The following is a 23,957-nucleotide window of genomic DNA, read 5'->3' as shown; positions in this document are numbered from 1 at the left end:
ATTTCTACAGTATTAAAGCATCATGAGTAATATAAGTAATAAGTGAAATAATATTTCACAGTTTTTACGGTGACTACACTAAAAGATGGGAAATTGTAATAAGCTTTTATAAATGATCCTTGTTGATTAAATAACATACGTAAGATCAGTTACCTTAATTATCTCGTTAACCAGTAACAATCCAGTAATTGTTATGGTAATTAACGACAATGCCGGCTCTTTGTTTCAGATATCGCTTAAAACTGAGCGCATGAAGCGCAAATAATTGTAGTATACCTGCTGTTTTCACTTTTTAGTGATTGCAGTGCGTTTCACTTACGTTTGAAATGAATAAGAATATTAAAAAAAAAACGATGAAATTTAAAAATACGCTGTGCTCTCGAATATTTCTGACCCATTGAATATCCGTTCACAACTGGCAAGAATCATTGAAGCATTGTGCATTGCAGAGTTGATGACTCATTGGTCGTTTGTCAAAATAATGGACTCTTTGTTCCTGTGATTTCAATGAATTTACTTTGTCAGCGTGTTGCGGACATGGGTTGTAGTTTCTAATAGAAGGAATTCATTTACAATTTAAAAGTGTACTATTCTGTTTTGTTGGAGCTGAGTCAGAAAAACGAAGTTTTTCATACCCTGCGAAATCTGAACGATTTTTCAGATATAATATTTATCACATTAATGAATATTTCAGGATTTTTTAACATACTCTTTGTAGAGCTGTTAATATTTCTATCGCTCTTGCTTTGTTTGCAATTTATTCAATTTACTTATTGAAAATTGAGTAATTATTCATTCGTGTTAGTCACACTTTTTCAATTCTCCGCACGTGGAACAGCATCAAATAGCAGATCGTTGAATTCGTTTCGAAACCACCTATTAAAATGTCACAAAAGAATATATGGTCGTATTTAAAAAAAATTAATATGACCTTGAAATCTCCACTACCATGCGACCCACAGAAAAATATTAACACCGATCAACGTTCCCCATCGCATCAAACAGCTTTCATACGGATACTTTTTTTTGTAACTTCAGCCCTTTTTGAGATATTTTATCGTTTACGCTTGAACACCCTGTATATGGCAACATATGTACCCTTTCGAGCAAGTTTCGTGGAAGCCGTCGCGTTTTCTCAACACCGCTCAGTTGCCGTTGGTCTACGTTAAATACTAGGGCAGTCTGATTAGCGCCAAGCGTTCTCATCAACCCGTTTAACCCGCGAACTTCGGTTGATGCATTTAGGGACAACGATACGCGTTTCAATGACCGACGATGAAACGTAGCCCGCATTGTCATCCGTTTAGACGATCGTTTGGCGGCCGTGCGTCGCCAGCAGTGATCTGAGACTACTGTGGCTGTCGTTTGCGAGCGTTCGTGTTCATCGCCTGTCCCACATGCACTCGTTCACCGGTTGCAACGATGAATGAAAAAGCGACGCCGGTCGAAGAAGCATCTTCTAAAAGGCTTTCGTGCAAACGGTTTTGCACGATCTTTAAAGCGCCAAAGTGCACTGTATCCGGAGAACAAGAGAAACGCTGGCCCGAATAAGAAAGTCTGCTTGCTTAACAATCTCCGACGCTTTGATACGGTCTTTGTCGAGAGTATTTCTATTACTTTGTGCCACGGGCCGAGCCGTATCAGAGAAAAGCACCTCCGAGTTGCTGCTTCTGCAACTTCTGGTCACCGTACAGTAGTGGAGCCGGTTACTGTGCGATAACTAGACCGTGGATCTTTATGCAAAATAAAAACTTCCTGCATCTGTTGCAAACGATCGGCCGTTTTGGAAATATTCTGCAACCACCGCGAAGTTGCGATTCAACGTCAATGAGTTTCTTTTTCTTTAGGATTTCTAACATTTCACGATTGCTTAATTTGTTATACGTTTACGACCATGATTTGGTCGGGCTAGTACCTTTAACAGAGTGAAATTCGTTGTATTTGTAATGCGTCGCTGGAAGAATATGGACAGGGGCCAAGGATGATCTAATTATACCAGATTTTGTCAATGACCGTGAAGATTAGTACATTGAACCCGCAGAGAATGTGGGACATTGATATTTATTGTTGGAGCATAAAATAATACAATTTAATAAATATAGTTGATTCTTTCATAAATAAGCAAGAAATAGCAGCACTTACATTTACAGTGAAATAACTAAACAATATTGTCCAGAGGGAATTGTTTCTTTCTAAGAAGGTGTTGACATTTTTCTTTCGTTTTCTTTTTCTGGTTAAGTTCATTTGTACGTCGTCTTATAATAAAAAATGTGCTTTGCATTGTTAGTGGAATTGTTATTCTTTTTTTACAGCTAATTTGCAAGATTCTCATTTATTTCAAGTTTAAGATTAATCAATGTACTTTTACTTCAACAACTCAGTCTCGTGAAGATTTCATACACGATTTACTAAATACGAATGTTATTTAATCCTACTGAAACAATTTGATTCTTTTGTTGTCAACGTCCAGGAGATGAATGCAAATGTAGATGTAAAAAAGAGAACAAAAATCGTCTAGTTATATCAGGGAAATTATCAACTACGTAAAAATGCTAATCAACGCAATTGTGGAAGAAATCGTTGTTCAAAACGTCTAATAAAAGCGTTTTAAATCGTGAATTACGATAAGATAAAAAGAATCTGTATCTTATACTGTAACCTTTACCCTACAGCTGATGATTGAGACGTATTCAATGATCTACTTTACTATAACCTTAACCTTCGGATAACGTTAAAATAATTTTGGACACGATAAACGGGTTTTCAGTCGGCGCTGGCTCGACGCGGTCCTCGTTTTTTGGTACTCCCCGTGGACAGATAAGGAGGCTACGATGCGTTACCCGTCACTCACTGCAACAAAATTGGAGTAGATACCGTAGCAGGGAGTAACGTCTTACGATCGTAAAGATTCCGGCACAAACGTCGGGCTACTAATAATAACCGGCAGAGAGAAACCGAATCGGCGAGTATTTATAGACTAATTTTGTTCTTGCGCGGGGGCTAAGAGCCGCTTCGATCGCGCGACACGGGTGTTTACGACGAAATCGAGGCAATTTATCAGGAAACGACAACGACGCGCGTTCACCCGATGCTTTTTATCGCGTCTTTCGGAGCTTCCACTTTTCATTTCCTCGGCATCTGCATCTTTTTAACGAAGGGACGACGACGATGACGGGGCAGCGCAGCTCTCAGCCTCTTATTCGACAGCGTTTCTAGACTGTGTCTAACGATCGCGGGCCGGATAGGGGTAGGCACACCCGGATGAGGTCGTTAATTCGAACTTGATCGGCTCGACGCGTTCCTAAGAAATTGCGCAAGACAGGCTAGAGACCGTCCTGGAATTACGGCACGACACGTGCAATTCACCCGGAGTGATACATACGTAATGATATATGGATGGAGAGTATTTCTCCAGCGAGTGGATGTCGATTCGCACAAAAATCATACGTCCTTGAGGTAACCGATACTCGAGATCGAGCCGCGACAGCGATACTGCAAACCTAGCGCGATATCGGTGGCGCAATGATCACTGATGTAATCGGATGATTAATATCCACGTTTGTAAACACAAAATCTATGGGATCGGGCACGGCGAACGATTATCCCTATTTATAGTTGCACCTTGTAAAACGGAGACACTACACATTACCTAATTTACTAGGTAATGCTGACAAATATTTATTTTTTTAATTTGTAATTGATTTAGATGGAAGAAAAACGGGAGATTCGTGTTTTTTAACTTTTTTATCTGAGCTTATAACGAAAATTTGAAAAATGCATTTTCTAAATTCCAGTAATTTATATGAATACTGAAAGTGATATTAAAATAGGTTAACGTGGAGTCTAGCTGCAGGTGCTAAAAGATATAAAAATCTCTTAATCTTTTAAAATTTTTGGTGAGAAACCGTAGACAACTGTAATTTTTGCTATCTTTAATTGATTGTCACTAATAACAACGTCTACCGGTTTGGATAACATTTTCAGTATGTATATAGGTTACTGGAATCTAGAAAACGTATTTTTTAAATTTTCGGTGTAGGCTTGGAAAAAAATGTTGGAAATTAATAATTTTTTATTTCTGCTATTATTCCAAATAATAGTAAAGTTAAAAAACAGTGTTTTAGTCATTGTACAATAATGTAATATCTCCAAAAAAAATTCAAACCATCTCGTTGTTCAATTAGAACAAAGTTATTCTGTTTCATTCCGTAACATTCTGTCCGAATGTTAATACAAGTACATTGTACATATACATATAGGAAGTTGAATCGCTGAGTCGCCAGCAAATTACGGATTGTTGCAATAGTGAAAGACCCTGCCCAGACATATGGCAGGTTTTTGTATCGGCGTATACTGTGTTGCGTGAAAGATTACGCAGTCGGCGGAACGGGGAAACTATTAAGTTGGTGGTTTGCTCGGTTTTCGGTGATTCTTGAAGTTAGGTTTCAAGATCCGGTACGCTGTAGTAGATCACAGAAGATTGACAATGACCAAGTAACAATTGTTGTTACTCAACGCAAGAACTAGCAGATTAGTATAGCTGTAAATATAAAAATTGCATCACCTCGGTTATGGTAATCGAGATCAAAGAAATCTTCTTTTGTAGTTTAAAAAAAACTGAGGGAAGAGATTCATTTTTAAAATGGAGCGTCTGTTAGTAAACTCTCCACTTTTTATCTAAGCCTATAATAAATAAACAATTAATAGCTTCTTCAAGATTGTATAGTCTTCCGTCTCAAAAAATTATTAATGTGGATATTTTATATTGAATATTGCTACTTTTTGTCTAAGCCTATAATAAATAAACAATTAACAACTTCTTCAACATTGTCTAGTAAACTAGTTGGTCGATCCACAATTACCAAATGCCTTATTCAATTGAACTTATTCAAACTAACGTTTGCATACAATCAATATAAAATTGTTCTGGCGCTATAGTTGCAACAGTGTCATCTTCATCTACAGAGAAACTTCTATCGCGGCATCATCGTTATGAATTAAACGGTGCTCTTGTCATTGTTTCTTTAGATAAGACGGATAGGCGTGAGCCGTATCCTTCTCGGCGAGAGCCGTTTGTTTCGTTGAATTACTCTAATGAATGTGTGTTCAGCGGCGAGGAGACCGCATGTTAGCGAGTGTTTAGCTAAGTTTAGCGGCGGTTTCAGATGGCTGCCACTGTTTTCGCGACGATGTGTTATCGGGGCGTTAACAGCATTACGCGTCCCGAACTTGCGGTTCGTTCAACCCTCGCGAATCGCCGAGGGGGTGGCTGAAATTTGTTGGCGGTTTGAAAGCCACTCGAGCGAGAGCATTGTGACTGGAATCTCGGTTGAATCAGATATTGAATGCCGAAATGAAGAGCAATCGCGGAATTTATTGTTGCGGCTCGGTCACCTAAATGCAGTTTCATTTCATCCCTTAAACAGGTTTCAATGGAATCCGTTTCTCCTTTATTTAGTGGCACGTATAATTCGTTAGAGTGGCGCACAATAAAGTATTAAATTCAATAAGCTGAATAAAATACGGTTTTTCGTATCCTATTGGAATATACATAAATGTGAGCAGTACTATTTTGTTTTACTGTAAGGTTATCATGTAAGGTTATTCTGCACTGAAAGTAAAGACTTTTGTAGATTTAATTTTTCTCTTAGCTCGTTTCTGAAATATCGCTCGATTATTAGAATCGTTTACAGAGGATAAAGATGTTGTGTTCATTGTTTCTTTTAGAGTTACTTTTTAGTTATTAATTAATTTAAATATTTGAATTTAATCTTTTTAATTTTCATCTTCCTATTGTTTGCTTGTTTAAAATTATTCAACTCTGTAGATAAATCTAATGGGGAATTATTATATTATTGTAACATTAATTACAAAGGTGAAGTATGAAAAATAACTTCGCTCATGTGCAACGTCGTGTGCATTGACTTTTAGAATAAAGTGTCTTTCTATAGACGATTCTCCCCGCTATTTCACGGTCTGCCCACTACTGTTTACGTTTGAGAACGAGCGAGCACATGTGCATGTGTAAACTGTTGCGTCTGCTCCGTGCGACTCTCGATTTCAGAAAATGTTTGAATTCACTTTAATCATTCTATCCGCAGCACGCATCCGATTAGGTCTTCCTGTCTAAAACTCTAATGGTTCGGGAATCCTCAAAAGCTGCACCTGATCAAATGATTTCGCTTCGGCTAAACAGCTTTGAGACTAAACACTTTGTTCTGCGGACGTGACCATGTGTTTGGTATATTCCTTGAAAACAGATATGATAGTTGACAACATATTAAAGGTCAAAGTAAAAAGAGAAGAATAAGCGAAGAGAAGTGTACATGACTTAGTAAACGGGAAGCGTACACACTTCCATTTGCCTAACTTCTTGATCACTAAATATAGATAACTTTTAAGATTTTAAGAGTTACATGCTATAAGTATTAATACATTCATGAAGGAACATTAATAATTTCTAAAATTATCTATTTATAGTTCTAAGTTTCTAAAATTATCTATTTATAGTATGCATTTATAATGTTATTTAAAATAATACTTTAGATTATAAAGATCATTTAATGCCATTATGTAAATTTTGCGTTGTAGGTATATATATAATACACCTATATATCTTTTCTTTATATTATATTTTTATAATGACAACAAAAATGTATTACGAAGTAATATTTACTCAGCTTTCTCTTCACCACTGCAACAACTCAGAGTTTCTCTTAGAAAAAGGCAGACAATTTATAAACTTACATAATAGAATAGTTTCAAGATATACCTTCCAATTACAATTATGTTTTACTAACAATATGTATATCATTAAGTAATGGCGTCTGTAATGCTATTAAGGGTCCCAGATAATTTAAAAATTAATGATATGTATTTGTGTAATAATTTCACCTTTAGACAAAGTTAGTGCGATCTTTAAAATGGAAACCGTAAAGATGATTTTGATCTAGTATGATTCTTCACGAAACTGGTTTGTACAATATTACTTACATAAAATATAGATTCCTTTACGTACGTTTTGCCGTTTGTACCCCCCGCCCCAATCTTCGGACACTTTCCTCTAACGTCATTCCAGTCGAATCACGGAATCGATTTACTCGAGGAAAGTATGCAGTTCCATTAAAGAGAGGAGCAACCGGAATTTGCAGGTGGGTCGAGGAAAGTGAGACTCTCTACTTTTTCTTCTACATCTTTTTCTATCTTGGTACAAATAAATCCCCGGAAGTTAATTTCAGCCCCTTGTAGACGAAGTCCCTTAAATATACTGGATCGTTAATTGTTGAGTCAGATTCCATTGCAATGGTGGCGGAAGTGTAGGCTGCTGCATAAAGCTAAAATATACAAGCATTATAATAGACATTTTTTCTTATAACGTTTCATATTCAAATTTTTGGTACGTGATAATAATTCCATTTCACAATATTTAAAATGCATATACAGACTGTCCATGAAAGATATGTACAAGCGGGCACCAGGTGATTTCTCATAAAAAACATGAAAAAATATACAATAACTTTTTTGTGGATTTACGTTTCGAGAAAATTGAGTTTGAAAGGCCACTTTGCCGCAAGAGCGTATGTATTATTATAAAGGGAATTATTAAACTTACTTTCCTCAAAAATTATGTTCAAATCAGAAACAGGTTATTGAATATCCTTTTTCACGTGTTTTTATGAGGAATCATCTTGTGTCCACTCGTAGTGTGTATTGCTCGGAAAAAGTTCACTGAGAACAGTGCAGACCCGATTCCCACCGACCAGCCCATGTTAACTCGCCTAAGTAGGGTAAAAGCGCTGTCTTTATTGGCAGAAATGATCTCTTCTTATTAGCCTTAAGTTAGCGGCAACACTGAATTTCTGCGAAACGTGGCACTCGAGTCCGGTCGATTTAAAACAAACAACGCCTTCTGACTCCCGTCAGCGTCTCGCTACCCTGTGGTCGCCATTATCGGCTAGGAGCATATTGGACGCGTGTGCCTGTGTTGTCTGTGGGTGTGTATATTATTTATGCAACCACGGACGAACGAGACGGAAGTTAGGAGTCATCGAACAATCGAGACAAAGTGAAACAAACGCAACAATTATAAGATGCAAGAGAGTTGACTTAAACTTAGAGCATTAACACGTTCTATGCCGAGCTATTTTTACTCGGCTCTTCACTCTAGTCATTTGTTACTCTACTAAAACTTGCTATATTATCTATAATTATTAATAATCGTATATAATAATAAAAAAAATTCATTGCGATTAATTCTTGTGGTGGAAATTAATTCTTTACTTCTAGATTCGTCACAAACTATTTTTTAGCCCATTAACTAAATATACAAGCATGTACCATCGGTGGTACACGTGGCACGGAATGCGTTAACTTCAGATTCTTCTAATGAACACATGATTAATTGTAATTACGAATTACTAATTAGCATCATGATTAATTTTTGATTGCATTACACAGGAAACGTGCTGTACTACTCATACATCTTTTATATTTATATTGTATCACTTGAAAATGGTTATCCAGTATGATGCAACAAATGAATTATGTAATTAATAATTCATTTATCATAAATGTTAGATACTACAAAGTAGCTAGTTGAAAATAATCACGTTTTACTGAAATGTTTTTGCTTTCATGAAAGAAATCTGAAAATATTTTCAGCGGGAAGTATCATCGGCGAATGCGTCTGATCGACGCTGATATTTACTATGGTATCATCATTCTATTTGTATATAGACGATTTTTCTTGTATCCTGCAGTAGTGTGGTACCTAACATTCATCTCCATCGAGCAAGATCTATCGGTCATTATTCGCCGTCGTGTAGAATACGTTGTAGCCGCAGGAAGTCGCGTTATAGCCAGGGTGCGGCTCTGAATTCGTGGTACAACCGGATAAAGGTAGCTCGATATGAGAATATCGATCGAAAATGTAATTCGTACTTCTTTCTACGAAACAAGCTACGGTCGATATCAATTTTATAAACAATAGAAACGTTATACACGTATTTGTTATATTCATGTATTCTCGGACTTGTGTTTAACGCAAGTAAAGAATGCAACTAAATTATATTTCACCGACGGTATGTTATTGAAATTAAAAGAAACAAATGATACTAAATGCAAAGTGATTACAGTACGAGCAGAACAATTTTTTTTTAGAAAATTATGTATGATTTGATTATCTAGCTGTTAACCTCGGGATGATGGAATATACTTATGACCATTCTCAAGTTTATTCAACAGCTTTAATAGTTTTAACAGGGTGAGTCAGTAAGAACTATTATCTGGAATAACCGAATACATTGAAAATCAAATGTAATTGTTTAAAACAATTTTTTATCCATTTCTAGTAAACCGATTCCCCTAATATCTGAAAAATGTTTAGAACGTACGGCCCAATTATAAAAAAAGGCTTGTCCGTTTTAAAAGGTATACGAATGCTGTTTACACCAACTGTAGGATATTGCGTGTAATACAATAAGGAGCCCGTCGTTCTACATTATCAGTGTACTGTTACTCTCGAAATCATCTACCATTGAATCCATCGAGTGAAATGGGGTTTACGAAGGGGATCGCCGCATTTATTGTCGTGCCGTGATATCAGATCCGCGCCCAGTATGCCGTCGTTCCGTTTTCTGACACAAAACTGCGGAGATTCTCTCGGCGAGCATGCGACGCCGGTCACCACGGAAAGAAAACTGGCGATCGCATGCCGGCAGAAAAGAACTCGATGCACCATATTCGGAAGCGGCACGGTTTCGTAAGGAAACCTCCACGTTGCCTGACGCGACGCCAGTGATGGAACCAAGCTCCATGTATTTCTCCCATTTGAGTCACCTCACCCAAGTGTCGAATCATTGCAAAAAGTACCTATCTGATTGAAATCGGAAATTATTAGAAATACATTAAATAGATCACTTACGCTCAATTAAATTAATATCAGTATGAAATATCAGTGTTGTAATTATAATATTATGACGGCGACTGAATTTTTAAGATGCGTTTTATTATTGGGGCAGGTATGTTTTTCTGGAGTAGGAGTTACTAAAAATTTAGTATAAATTAATCACGGATTTTATGCATTTTTGACACGAATGACTAAATACAGACATTAGAAGAATTTTGACAATAATGTGGAAGAAAATAATCTTCCCGCTGATGCTAGTCATTTATCATTGTTAAGTCGGTCCTTTTATCTTGCAGAAATGCTAATGAGAATGTCAGTATAAGCCGGACTTAAAGCCGATAATTAGATCACTGCGTATAATCTCCGAAAAGAGCTTTACGATTATCTCAAATAATTATTTTAAATAATCCCCGAACAAAATAACGCGTTACTTAAAATAATATTTCAAACATTGTTATTTCAAAACTGATCACAGGCATGGAAATAATATTTAACTAAAGTAACATGTTATTAGAAATAATATTTGCAATGCGCTCAGATTTATAGCGTATTATCTCGAGTTTTTCGACGGAACTTACGATTCACTTGGCCCCATCGCTGCCCCACGTCCAGGAAAGACACAAGACACTCTTGCGCGCGTATCTTACGGCATACTTTACTTCGACGACGTGATCGGCATTCGGGATTCTTTCGATGCTCGCCTCCCTCCGTTCCCGCTATCTTGTACTCGTTCGAACGTAAGATAAGTATTGGCCGTTCATTCATTCGCCGCCGGTGACGTCCGCGCTGCTCCCTGCCGTGCCGCTCCCCATTTAGCATATTGTCGAAACACAAAATAAGAAATTAGTATCTTGTCCAGACCGCGGACCGTGTACCTCGAGGGCGCCCGATAGAACGTGATTAGTGCTCTGCCGATATAAATTAGGCTAATCGGTTCGGGATGCACCGACTCGTAATTATTCGAAGCGTCCGAGAGATGCGAGGAACGACGATTGATGCGACTTTGTACATAGATTAAAAGCAGCACGAATGAAATTAATGATCGCGAACGAGATTGCTCGGGAAATATAGTTGTCGTTCAAGTATTCGAGTTACGCGAATTTTTATTTCTCTGTAGATCTGCCAGGCGAATTAGCATTTTCATGTTGCGTTTAATGTTTCATTAGCTTTCTCCATAAACAGTAATTTTATACAGAAAAGAAAAGACGCTGAAATGAATGCTCGTCGGAGAATATACGTATGGGGAAGAGGTGGTATGGAAGGTTTTTGTGCACGCAACTTTTATTTCGTATACGATACTAAAAATAAGTTAAAAGTATCTGTTAAGGAACACCGCTTGAATTACGACCATTTTTTGAAAGATTAACACAAATACCATATTTTTATCCAAAAAAATGTCAGTTAAATTTAGTTTTATCATATTTATGACAGAAATATTTTTTTAGAACCTCTGATTCATTAATTGAGCTGTTGGTAGGTACTATTAATTGAAACATTAAAATTTTGGTTTTTAACTGAAGGATTATATTTATTTTTTTACAAAGCGTTTTATAAATCTCGGTAGCTTATCTGCAGTTGTAATATTGTTGTATGGCAAGTAGAAGAATTGATAGATCATAATTAGGCGCAAAGCCGATTACTATGTAATATAAAATACAGACCTGAGCATATTGATATTATTTAAAATATTAGTTCAAATGAAATGTTATTTTATATAGTACATTACTTACAAAATTAATGCCAGTATTACTTCATTAATTTTGATTTTTAAACATTTGCTCCATTCGATGTAATTAATTGATGCATGGGACCAGATCCAATTTTTAAAAAATTAAAGGTAAAGCAAGAAAACGTAAACAAAACTCATTGACGAACTTGCATTCGTATAGTAAAAGAATTGATCTTTCAAATGTTTGTTGTTATCTCGTCCTATTTAAAGGAGTTCCATTCATGGCAGTGCTGACCTATCTGCATTAGTTTTAGCATTAGGTCTAAGTTTAGTGCATTAGCAGCCACCTGGTTAGGAAAATAATTAATCACCTATTGACGTTCGTAACACTCAGTGTCATTGTTGCATTATTCGATGTTCGATCAGGATCAGTTTGCGCAAATCGAGTTTCTAAATTCGAACAACCGAACTTGCATAACTGGCCTGAATTAAAAAAAGCTTTTGCAGTAAATTGCAAATGCTTGTTGATGAAAGTGCTGCGGCGCAAGTAGATACCGTGTAGCATCACTTTGTCAGCGTAAGACCGTGATTACGTAATCATCTTTGAATACGGAATAAGGATTTTATGTTTGTCGATAGAGAGCCGCAGGTATTTAAGAACCCTGCTTATGGCTTTCTGTTGGTCGACCTAAATTTCGAGAGTTTACTGCTGCATCTCCCGGGGTCAATGAGTGTCAACGTGGTAGATGACGAGCCGTCGTTGCCACGTCGACAATAATTTCGCGGCGGTGTCGGAATGATAGTGTATCTGTCGTGTGCAACACGGAAATAAAAAGTTCCTCGATGAAGGAGCATTTTTTAATGCGCACGATGATAACTACGATTCCGGTATCTTTCTTAGTATTTTCTGTCGCTGTTAGGTATTCATTGCTACTAAACGGTGTTATGCACTATATAACACTGTATTACACCTGGGTAAATTTTATTTCATATAAAAATGAGGAGCAGATATTTGATTTCACATTTCGTTATTTTTTTATTTTAAATGTCACGAAAAGAATAATCCTTATTTCGTCCATACACGGTATTGAAGATTATTGTATGAATTATTAACTAGTTTTTTTTTAATCAGTGTTTTAAGTCTAAGTAAATAAGTAAATATTGCGAAAACAAATTTTTTATTTATAGTAATAGATAATATAAATAGAGTATCTTTATTTTGGTTGAACTACTTGTATTAATTTATTGATATACCAATGTATAGCTGTATAAAGATTCATATATATTTTACATTCAACATGGTTTACATTTATTGAAATATTAAGATAAATAAATACTACTATCTCAAGAAGTTCTTTCATGTAATTATTACTGTAATCATGTTCATGTGGACGTATTTTTACCAGTCAACTGCGATAATGCTTTCTTGCAAAAAGATTATTTTATCACAGTCTTACAAATGGAGGTACTTTTGTAATGTATCGCTGGAAATTACAATATTTTTACGCAATGTGTCAGAGAAATTGTGCACCATACATGTTATAATTTGATTCATATTTTTAAATAGTAGTATATGTATTACATCTCATGTAATCACATGTATTTCTGTGTTACAGACGAACGAGAAGATGTGCAGAAGAAAACATTTACGAAATGGATCAATTCACAACTGCTTAAGGTAAGTTTCTTATTTTCTGAACACGATGTAACAATACATGCTTTACAAAACAATATTAAAATACGTGAACGCATGTAGAACTGTCTAGAAAATTATGAGACCTCGAAATTTCTTTATTAATTTCAAGGAATTGCGAATTTAATGTTTAATCATATTCTTCGTAGAATCAACACGAACCGATTACAGAGTTATTCATCGATTTAAGAGATGGCAATCGCTTATTGTCTCTTTTAGAAGTCCTTACATCCAAAGTTTACGTAAGTACATACATTTCGGTATTACACATTTCAACTGTTACTTTGCATATTTGTCATTCAATTGCGTTTGCGTCTGATACGATTTAGAATATTCTACCTACTAAAATTTATAACAGTACATTTATCGTGAATAAGTTATATACATATAGTTAGACACCTTTCCTTTGTTAAATATTAATTACGATTAAATATATTTGCAATTCCATATAAGTTATTATTATATATGTATATACAATTTACCTTGCTATACACTAATTATGATATACATTATTAAATATATTGAATACATATTTCTATTCAAGATGATTAAGCACATACACTTGCGGTATGCTAATTACGTTTAGATATATTTGTATGCAATATAATTTAGTGTAATCTGTGGGTAGGTGTTTACGTAAGTATACTCGGCATGAATGAATAATTGTGCGATCTTTCTCGTCGCCGCATCTTAATTATTTCGTGTTTGATGTAATCGCTCAAGCATTCCGGTACTCGTCTTATTTCTGATCGTTCCGGCGAAGTAGTGGCATTTACGTGTACGTTCCGAACCTCGTTAATAGAATTCTAGGCAGGTGCGCGTATCGGGTATTACGAATATTTGCATAAGAGCGGCGATTATCTATGCGCGGTGGGCGTGCGAGCACGTCGAGCGAAAAGTGCGTGTTGCCCCGACCATTTAACTCGTTCCGCCGCCGTTTTTCTTTTACGTACGCCGAAGATACGTACCGACCTCAGTTCTTTTTATAAAACGTGTGATTTACAAATCTTCTTTTAATGATGATCCCAGACACGTTAAGCGACGTAGACGCGTTAACGATTGACTCATCCTTTCCTGCACCATTATATGATTCTATTTACAGAAAAGAGAACGTGGTCGTATGAGAGTGCACCACCTTAACAATGTTAACAAAGCGCTGCAAATCCTTGAACAGAACAACGTAAGTCAGTGACTGCATACCGTCGCGTGATAGTTGATCTGTACTAATTCGATTTCGTCTAATTCTTAGGTGAAACTTGTAAATATCAGTAGCAACGATATCGTTGATGGTAATCCTAAGCTAACATTGGGATTAGTATGGAGCATTATATTACACTGGCAGGTCAGTTTCACGATCTATTTCGTTTGCTTTAGATAGAGTTCATCGCTAGTCATTGAATAAATCTTTTTCTATTGTGTACTAATTACATTGTCTATCCAGGTTCATTATCATCTGAAGGATCTCATGACGGAACTGCAACAGACAAACCTAGAAAAGACACTTTTGGCATGGTGCCGTCAAAATTCACAGGTGAAACTACGTGGGAGATAATAAATACACGCGTTTATTTTTATTTAAACCCTTAACGTCTTATTCATTATCTACCTTAACTTCTTATTTCGTTGATTAACATTTTTCAGAATTATCCTGGAGTCGATATCAAAAACTTCACAACGTCTTGGTCCGATGGTCTCGCTTTCAATGCGATTCTTCACAGAAGGAAACCACATTTGTTCGATTTTAACAACATTGCCCGCAAACATCCTAATGCCAGGCTAGACCATGCGTTTCGAATTGCTCAGGAGCATCTGGGCATTGAACGATTGCTTGATCCCGAGGGTAAATGACATAATTGTTCATAATATAGTAGTACTTCGATAGTAAATTACAATTCGGGGTACAGCCAAATCTGGTCATTATGCGAATAAAATTTTATTCGAAATGTTATTCGAATAATGTCTAAATGAATTATACAATAATATAGTAGATTATGATAGTAGACTGCAGTTAGAGACTACAGTAATTTTCTGAAAAAATTCTAAAAGTCAAAGGAAAGAATAGGATTTAAATACTGATTTGAATATTTAAAGAGACAATGAGTAGTGAGGTTTATGGTTGCATTATTTATGGCATAGCGACAATGTGTTAGCTACGACTTTTTTTTATAAAAGAGATGATAGTAGACTAGCAGCGTAGGGCAATAGGGCACGATAAAGGAACATTGTACTGAAATTATACTTATATATTTTCGCAGACGTAAATACATCCGTACCGGACAAGAAATCTATAATGATGTACGTTATGTGTCTTTTCCAATCATTACCTCATTCTGGAGATGACATAGGCGAGTTAGACCTTTCAGTAGCGAGCGATGGCAGTCCGGTGACAACGCCAGGAGCCGAGGTAGAAATCATTATAATAATCATGCTTCGTCAGATGAGAAACAACGGCATGATGTTTGCGTACATTACCAAAACTTCTGATACTTCCATTCATAGAATCCATTGTCATTCACGAATTTTGGAGCGCCGGCATCAAGACCAATGAGTTTAGCCACGAACGTGTCCGTGGAGCTCGGCGGTTACCAGGTCGCTCTCGAAGAAGTTTTAACTTGGCTCTTGGAGGCGGAGGATAAACTGAATCATGCCCCGGAACCAGGTTCTAGCCTGGAAGTGCTGAAACAACAATTTCATGAGCACGAGACCTTTTTGATGGAACTGTCTGGACACCAGGACGGGGTCGGTGCTGTGCTGGAGGAAGGTGCAAGACTATTAGCGGAAGGCGGCTTACACAAAGACGAGGAACACGAAGTTCGTGTTCAGATGTCGTTATTGAATTCTCGGTGGGAAGGGCTTCGCATGCGGGCAATGGAGAGACAAACTAAGATTCATGAGGTATGGGAGTTATTGAATACTATGATTAAAAAGGAAACTTACCCAAAACTTCTGTGAGTTATCGAAATTCAATTGTACACTACTTATAAAACTTGTACTATATACCTAACTTTGTAACAAAATGAAATGACTGTATTATACATTGTAAGGAACTTGATTAAATGAATATTGTGAACTTTTATTACATAACGAAATATACAAAACGACTTCTGTTGTTTCTCACACACAAACATGCATTCGTGTTCATCTTATTACTATACATTCATACAATCGCACACTCTTCTTACATACCATACACTCTCACCCATACTATACTCTTACAACATATACGAAAAAAATTAGTAGATCGGATACACAGAACACTAGAAATGTTTAAGAACTTTAAGACTGCATTAGTTTCAACCCAATAAAATAATTAAAGAACTGATACCATGTTTGGTGTTATTTATAAACATAACATTGTCATTCTATCTTTGCATTATCAACAGTTATATAATGTTTAACACGTTCCCTGCCAGACCGTTTCTTGAAGACTCTCCGTTCAAGCCGCGTGGAGCGTATGCGCCGCACGCTTTACATTTGTATCATTTTGTTTCTGGCATGTGCCTTACAATAATTAAAATAGTGCAAAAATCATAATTATCAAGGAAAGGTTGTTTAGTTTAACATGCATAACACAACAAACCAATATATTTATTTTTTTTTTAATTAGTTTAACAAATACCTAGCTGAACATTATTATGGCAAGCGAGTTGCATCCTCACATATAACTTTTGTTATCATGCCTATATCAGTTTAAAATATAACATTTTAGTTCAATTCAAGTTTGTATGCGATTACAAAGGGATGTTACGATGAACTTTGTTAAAACATGGCAAACATAAGTGCGGTTTATCCACACAACAATCGCAGAATGTTACAACTTTTACAGTACAGTTTCTTGCCGACTGGGAACCTAAATTTACACGCGAATAAATGACTGATCGGAATAAGAGAAATGCAGTTAACACCAGCTACAGTAAAGAAAAATTGCCCATCACGCCGCGTGGGGCGTATATGCCCCACGATTAAATGAGGGCATCAGCAATAGTATTAAGATGTCCATAATTCACTGCATAATGATTTTTTAAAAAATTCTTCATTTTACAATGGTAATACCAAATGGCTTGAACGGAAAGTTCAGCGTGGGGCGTATACGCGGCAGGGAACGTGTTAATAAATAAATAATATTAATGAATTTGTAAACATTTCGTAGGTTCTAATGCAGATGCAGCAAGGCCAGTTAGACGACCTCAGGCAATGGTTAACCAGAACCGAAGATAGAATTTCGCGAATGGCAGCCGCTGAATTGAATCCATCTGCCTTGGACGAACATCTGAAACAATTAAGTGAATTAGAGCAAGATATCCAGGCGCAGCAAGGAGTTGTCGATGGTATGAGGAATATGGTCGTCGTCGTGGACGAGGAAAACTCGGAGGCGGTTTACACCCAAATGGAGGATCAATTGTCAGCTCTTGGAGAACGATGGACGCATATCTGTAAATGGAAGGAGGAGAGACGACAGCGCTTGCAATCTCTTTCGCAGCTTTGGCAGAATATAAATGATGATTACAAGAGACTAGTCTCGTGGTTAAATGAGACTGAAATTACTCTGAAACAAATGGAGGCGATCCCAGCGTCCGAAATTGGCGAAGTATTGGAGAGAATTAAGAAATTGCAGATACTAAAAATAGAAATGGACGCGAATCAGAAGAAACTAACTTCTTTGCAAGAGTCGGTTCAAGAATTAGAGGGTCAAAGCACTTCCACCGAGTGCGTTACTGTGTTGCAAGATATTGAGAACCTGCAGGATAGATGGGAAGCAGTAGGGCAGATAATGGAAGTCCAAAGTCAAAGGGTAATTCGAGGAATTTGCGTCTTTTCTTAGATTTTTTTTATAGATTATTGTATGCTGAATATGTACATCTAAATCATTTTTCCCCGCATATTATTGCCGAAAAAAAACGTATTGCTTTTTAAGTTGAAAGTGTTCTACGAATTCTCGTGAATATAATCGTATTTAATATATTTATAATACAATTTATTTTTACATTATGATAGATAACATAATTTATTTTTACATTATGATAGATAACATAATTTATTTTTACATTATGATAGATAACAAGTTCAGGATTCGAGTTTGATATGAAGTCTGAAAGAGAAATGACAGTGGTTTCTAGTAACGACTGGATGTCCGAAACTGTAACAAGTATCGCTTACAAAGAAGAAATTACTGCTACGGTATGTTATATAAAGATATATTTTCTGCAGTTTGTTACGCACTATAATGTATCTATAAATGTATACTTTTGTTTCAGTCTACGCCACATAGTGATCCGAAGAAGCGCCGTGTCGACAGCACAATCCGACACGAGTTTGAATCTGCTCTCACTAATCTCTATAAATGGCTTGATTACGTGGACTTAGAAATTGGACGATCCGAAGGAGTGTTTGACGAATTGAGCATTGAAGAGAAAAAAGTTGTCTACAATGATACGATTGGTGACATAGAGTCGCATAGAGATGATTATAATAAAGTTTTGGAATTGGGAAAGCAGCTTCTTGAGGAATTAAACAACGCAAACGAATCGATAGAAGCAGATGAAGCAAAATTAAAAGACGTGCAGAATTGTTGGTCAGCAATTAACAACCGTTTGGATGAAATCAAATGTCGCATAGAATACCTAGAAGAAGTGAAAAAGTTCCGAACAGAATTGGCTAGTTTGAATTTGATGTTAGATAGCTATACCAAATGGTTGGACTCCAATAAAGGAAATAACCAAGTTGAACCGTTTAGGGTAATTATTTTAAATAACTTTATAAATAATTTTATCACAATGATTAAGCAACATATTCATCAAAATATGGTTTTGTTTCATAATTTAGGTGAAAATTAAATCGATGAAGTCTCATGAAGAACGCATTAAGAAATTGATGGAAAAATCAAACGAGATTCTGAAAAATTCACCTGCTACTAATGAAAGCACCAACTTGAACGTGGACGTACAGATGTTCATTACTAACTGGGAAACACTATATAAAACGTAAATAAATTTTAGTACGTTAAGTTAGATTTTTAATGAGATATTAACTTTATTTGCGAATTTTGTTTTAGGCTCTCTGACAAGTTAGCCGAAATAAATGAAGCGGTCGATAAAACTCCACCAAAGAAATATACGGATGCGATTGTTAATCTTACCGCTTTTATTAATAACGTGGAGAGTACATTGCTATCAGAGCATATAGTTATGTCAGATGATCAGACCATGGCAGATCAGTTAAAAAAATTCAGTAACCTTCAAGATGCTCTGCAGGAACACCAAGAGATTTTTAATTACGTGAATAATGTTGGGCACGAATTAATCATGAAGACTAACGGCGATTCTCAGGGGCAAAGACTAAAAGACGAATTGCAAGATCTGAATACAAAATGGAGTGATATACCTATAATATTAGAAGAACGTCAGCAAAACTTGTTGAAAGGTATTCTTATATGATTTTAATTATATCATTATTTTTGACAGTTTTAAAAAAATATGGATTGTTATTGTATAGATATAGAGTCTCTGAAAATGTTTAATAATGAACTTTCTGAGCTCGAACATTGGCTTGAGAAATCGTATCAATACCTGGAAGAACTGTTAAAAGACAACGTAACCAACGATGTTGAAACTATGGAACGTGGATTGAAAAAGGTTCAATATCTCTCTGAGCGTATAAACCAGACGAAACCGAAGATAGAAAAATTACAAACATCAACGAACAGATTACTCGAAAATTCGGAGCCGAAGTTTGCAAGTGTATTGAACAATAAATTAGAAGTTATCTCACATAAATGGAATGCTATTGTAGACGGTGCTAAAAGTTTAAATGACACATATGAAGATACCCTCAAGAAGAATGATGAGGTATTTCTAATAAATATTCTGTTTCTTATAAAAAATTTGTTTATATAAAGTGGTATGATATTCTACGTCTATTCTAAGTCTTTTTTTATCTAACACATTGTAGAATATAAAATCTGCTTTTTTTGACTTATATAGATAATCAGTGGAATAGAAGACTTTACAAAGTGGCTGTCAGCTTTAGAGAAAGAAATACCGGCTGAAACAAAAATAACATCTTCAATCGAACTTTTCCAAGTTCGTGGACGATATCAGTCATTGAAAGAAAAGATTGACAAACGAGTCGAAGAATTCAGAAACCTCAATGAAATGGGCAACGACAAGTTGCTGAGCTCCGAGGGGTCCTCGGTTCAAGAACTTGGTAGACGTTTTACGTTCTTGAATGCTCGATGGACTGACGTTACAGATCGTATTTACGAGCGATACAGACACTTACAGAATGCTAGCCACGAGTACGGAGAATTTCGTGCTCTGGTTGCACAAGCAAGTGACTGGTTAGATAAATTAGACAAACGACTGAAGAGATCTACGGAAAGTGCTGCTGACGCTGAAGAAATCTCAGAAGAACTTGATGTAAGTATCAGTCTTATGACTCACAATGTATTGAGGCATGATTTATATTTTATGCAAATGCTTTGAAAAGGATTTGGAAAATTACATACGTAATCATTCGGAAATGAGGCTGGAAAAAATTCAAGAAATTGGTAAACAACTGATCGAAAGCAATATCATGACGCAATCTATCCAATCAGACGTTGAAAGTTTGACGAATCGTTGGGAGAGTTTGAATAACCAGGTACGCGAGTGTTAAAATATTAATTTTTATGTTTATTATGCAATCTATATATTCGAAATGCTTGACACATTAATAATTCTTCTTGAACTTTGTGTTTAACATTCAAGATTGTATTTATTTTTAACTGCATGCATGACTGCTTAACAGAAGCACACATTAAAAAATATTTGGAGATCGTTTCATTCTGCTTGGAAAAATTGCTGTGGGTCTTCTGATAAGTTATTCTCCATCATACCTATTGTTGATTTACTTGTGATTCATTATATAATATAAGCCAAATTTTCGAAATTTGTTGTGCTAAATGTTAGAAATTGAAACAAAGTTGTATTCAGTTTTGCATAGCCGATTATATTATTGATTTTGGTATTGTAATGTTATACATAGTAAAATTTATTTACCAAAGTTATGCAGAAGATTAGAACTATATTTTGAGTAGGCAGGGCAACGGGCCAAACTGCTGGAAGGATCAGTGAAGCAAGCACAGCAATCAGAAGGACGAATTCGTGCTCTTCAAGACTCCTTAACGCAAATAGATTCCGAATTAACTGCACTTCTTGACTGCGACCTTACTGCCGATGATTTGCCTCATGATTATCAGGTCTGTTGTTCAATTTTCAATACTTTTTCATCTGTCTATGTTGACTTTACTATAATATTATATTATATTCAATGCATTAGTAAAAGAGCATGATAAAGTGAATGTTATTATTTTTTTGCACAAGTTTATTTTTACACCATGCGGAAGTGCGTGTTAGAAATCTACAATTATGCAACACTTCTAAGATATATTGCTTGTAATTAATATATCTTAAAGTATAAGAGAAATGTGGAAAAAATCTATCTTTTTAAACACTTTAGAAATTAATGGAGAAAATGGAACATCAACAATCCACGCTTCAAGACATGGCATTGCAAATTGAATCTTACAAAGCTGCCGGAAAACAAGAAGTTGCACTCAGATTGCATGAACAACTATCTCTAATAGAACAAACGTTTTCTGAGGTACAAAAGAAATTCCAACGTTTCTGTTGCCCAACTAATTTGGAACCGAGATTATCCAGTGCTCTGCGAGAACTTCGAGGAATAGAAGAAGCGACGTGTTTGTTGGAGTTGTCTTCAGAAGATCCAGAAGCTATTGACGGTCAACTTAAACATTGTTTGGTAACTTGTTATTCAAATAGTATTTGTTATCTTTTGAAGGAAAACCAAAAGACTATAACGAAATGTTTTTATTTTATAGCGTTTCTACCAAACACTGAGTGAAATTAAAAGTGAGATTGAAAATATCATTCTTTCTGGTAGAAAATTAGTTGAAGAGAAAAATGTTGCTGAACCAGAGAAATTTTCTAAACGAATTGATATGTTGAAAGAATTATATAATAAGGTAATACAGGTAGATCATTGATAGAATATGGAAATTTGTAAGAAACGAAATAGAAAGAAATTTTGCAAATGCTTTCAATGAACTATCGCCTATTTTTTATTGCAGTTGGGACTACACATTACACAATCAAAATCAACGTTGGAAACAGCTTTGGATTTGTCACGTGATATATATAAGAATATGTCTTACATTAACATGTCCATAGATAGTATTAACAAAGAATTAGATAAACAAAAGAACATGCCAGATTTACCTGTCATTGCAATATATGTGCGTGTAAGTAGACGTTATATTTGTAAAACTGAAGAAATCAAGGTCATACATTCAGTGTGTGTAGTAAATAAACAATATAAATACTTCTTTAAATAGGAAACAATGACGGAAGTTATTCCAAGATTGAATGTTGTGAAAGATAAATTGTTAAAATCGCAAGAAGAATTTTCCAAGCTTTGTGATCCAATGTGTTTGGAGCAGCTTAAGGAGAAACTGTCAGATGTTGTAACGAGATTAGCAAACACAGAAAAAAGGCTGAAATTGTGTAATGCTTCAGAGGTAAACATTTATATTTGATATATAATTGTATTAGTTTAATGGAACAAATTTGTATAATTTCAGGAGGAACCTAACGTTGATGAAATCAATGCATGGCTTTCACAAGTCGAAGAAAAACTAAATGAACTGGATAATGTCCCGGTTGATCAGCTAACAGAAAATCATTTTGAACAGTGCAATGTAATTTAAGATTTAACAATACAGTAGAGACTCTCTTATCCAACAGTTTATTTTTATAATATTCTGAATATTATTAGATGACAATGAATCTAATAACATTATTATTAGATAATATGTTTGGATATCAGACAATTATTAAATAAAAGTTCGAATAAGAGAATCTTTACCGTAATTTATGTGGAAAGAAAAAGATGTAAATGTAGTTATAAGAATACTGATCGACTAATGTATCCTTCTAGGCGGTTCAAAGTGAAATGATAGAAGCAAAACCAAAGGTTAATCAATTGCAACGTTATACATATTACCCGAAAGTGGCGGAAGTATGCAACAAATGGGAAGAAATATCAAACAGAATACAAGTAAGTGAATTATTAGTTATTTCAAATATCATCCATTGCTTATTTTCTCACGGCTTGTATTGCTTGATCTTTATCTTAACATTTGGTATATGTAATGCTTGTGCTTTATAGTACCATTACGTATATCTCATTTAAATGGAAATATTGTGTTTGACACTAAATTTTTTTTATTAATTATCAATATATTAATAATCGATCTAATTCTTGGTTGTAGTGTTCTTTAAGATGAATTATTCTGTAATTAATTTTCATTTCGGAAATACTTGACTACATTTAACAATTACATAAGTTTTAATCATTCTGCACATTTTTACCAATTCATTACTTATTATGTGTAAGTTATATTGCGTATTAGTGAAGTATGTGAACTACTTTGTCCAAGAGGTGTTTTCTAGCTATGTATATACAATATTCTTGTTAGTACTGGAGAAACAGAATCACCTTTGGTAGATGGCAATGCATTGCTACTGGTCAATTATTTGTGACATTGTCTCTCCCCTTATATAGAATTTCCTAGAGAGGTCTGAACACGATTTGCCAGGAAAAAAAAGCAATAAGGAATGACATAAGATGTG

The 23,957-nt window shown here is 35.4% G+C and overlaps 1 protein-coding gene across 6 annotated transcripts in view; it reads left to right on the top strand.

Annotated features, from left to right (window-relative positions):
- Positions 1-23,957, top strand: part of LOC144473563 (dystrophin, isoforms A/C/F/G/H) — an 856,126-nt gene that overhangs the window by 9,913 nt on the left and 822,256 nt on the right. For all 6 annotated transcript variants that reach the window (XM_078187528.1, XM_078187532.1, XM_078187527.1 and 3 more), the window contains 23 exons: positions 13,193-13,254; positions 13,419-13,511; positions 14,372-14,449; positions 14,519-14,611; positions 14,711-14,800; positions 14,911-15,109; positions 15,525-15,673; positions 15,769-16,164; positions 17,420-18,061; positions 18,325-18,447; positions 18,525-19,004; positions 19,093-19,250; positions 19,322-19,689; positions 19,762-20,114; positions 20,250-20,684; positions 20,755-20,907; positions 21,344-21,505; positions 21,766-22,068; positions 22,148-22,291; positions 22,397-22,567; positions 22,661-22,843; positions 22,907-23,023; positions 23,263-23,382. In XM_078187528.1, the coding sequence (XP_078043654.1) occupies positions 13,193-13,254; positions 13,419-13,511; positions 14,372-14,449; positions 14,519-14,611; positions 14,711-14,800; positions 14,911-15,109; positions 15,525-15,673; positions 15,769-16,164; positions 17,420-18,061; positions 18,325-18,447; positions 18,525-19,004; positions 19,093-19,250; positions 19,322-19,689; positions 19,762-20,114; positions 20,250-20,684; positions 20,755-20,907; positions 21,344-21,505; positions 21,766-22,068; positions 22,148-22,291; positions 22,397-22,567; positions 22,661-22,843; positions 22,907-23,023; positions 23,263-23,382 (5,072 nt within the window). The remainder of the gene's footprint in view (positions 1-13,192; positions 13,255-13,418; positions 13,512-14,371; positions 14,450-14,518; positions 14,612-14,710; positions 14,801-14,910; positions 15,110-15,524; positions 15,674-15,768; positions 16,165-17,419; positions 18,062-18,324; positions 18,448-18,524; positions 19,005-19,092; positions 19,251-19,321; positions 19,690-19,761; positions 20,115-20,249; positions 20,685-20,754; positions 20,908-21,343; positions 21,506-21,765; positions 22,069-22,147; positions 22,292-22,396; positions 22,568-22,660; positions 22,844-22,906; positions 23,024-23,262; positions 23,383-23,957) is intronic.

Source organism: Augochlora pura, chromosome 7, assembly GCF_028453695.1.
Source record: "Augochlora pura isolate Apur16 chromosome 7, APUR_v2.2.1, whole genome shotgun sequence".
NCBI lineage: Eukaryota > Metazoa > Arthropoda > Insecta > Hymenoptera > Halictidae > Augochlora > Augochlora pura.
The sequence above is the reverse complement of the archived record's forward strand: the minus strand, read 5'-3'. Positions and strand labels throughout refer to the sequence as shown.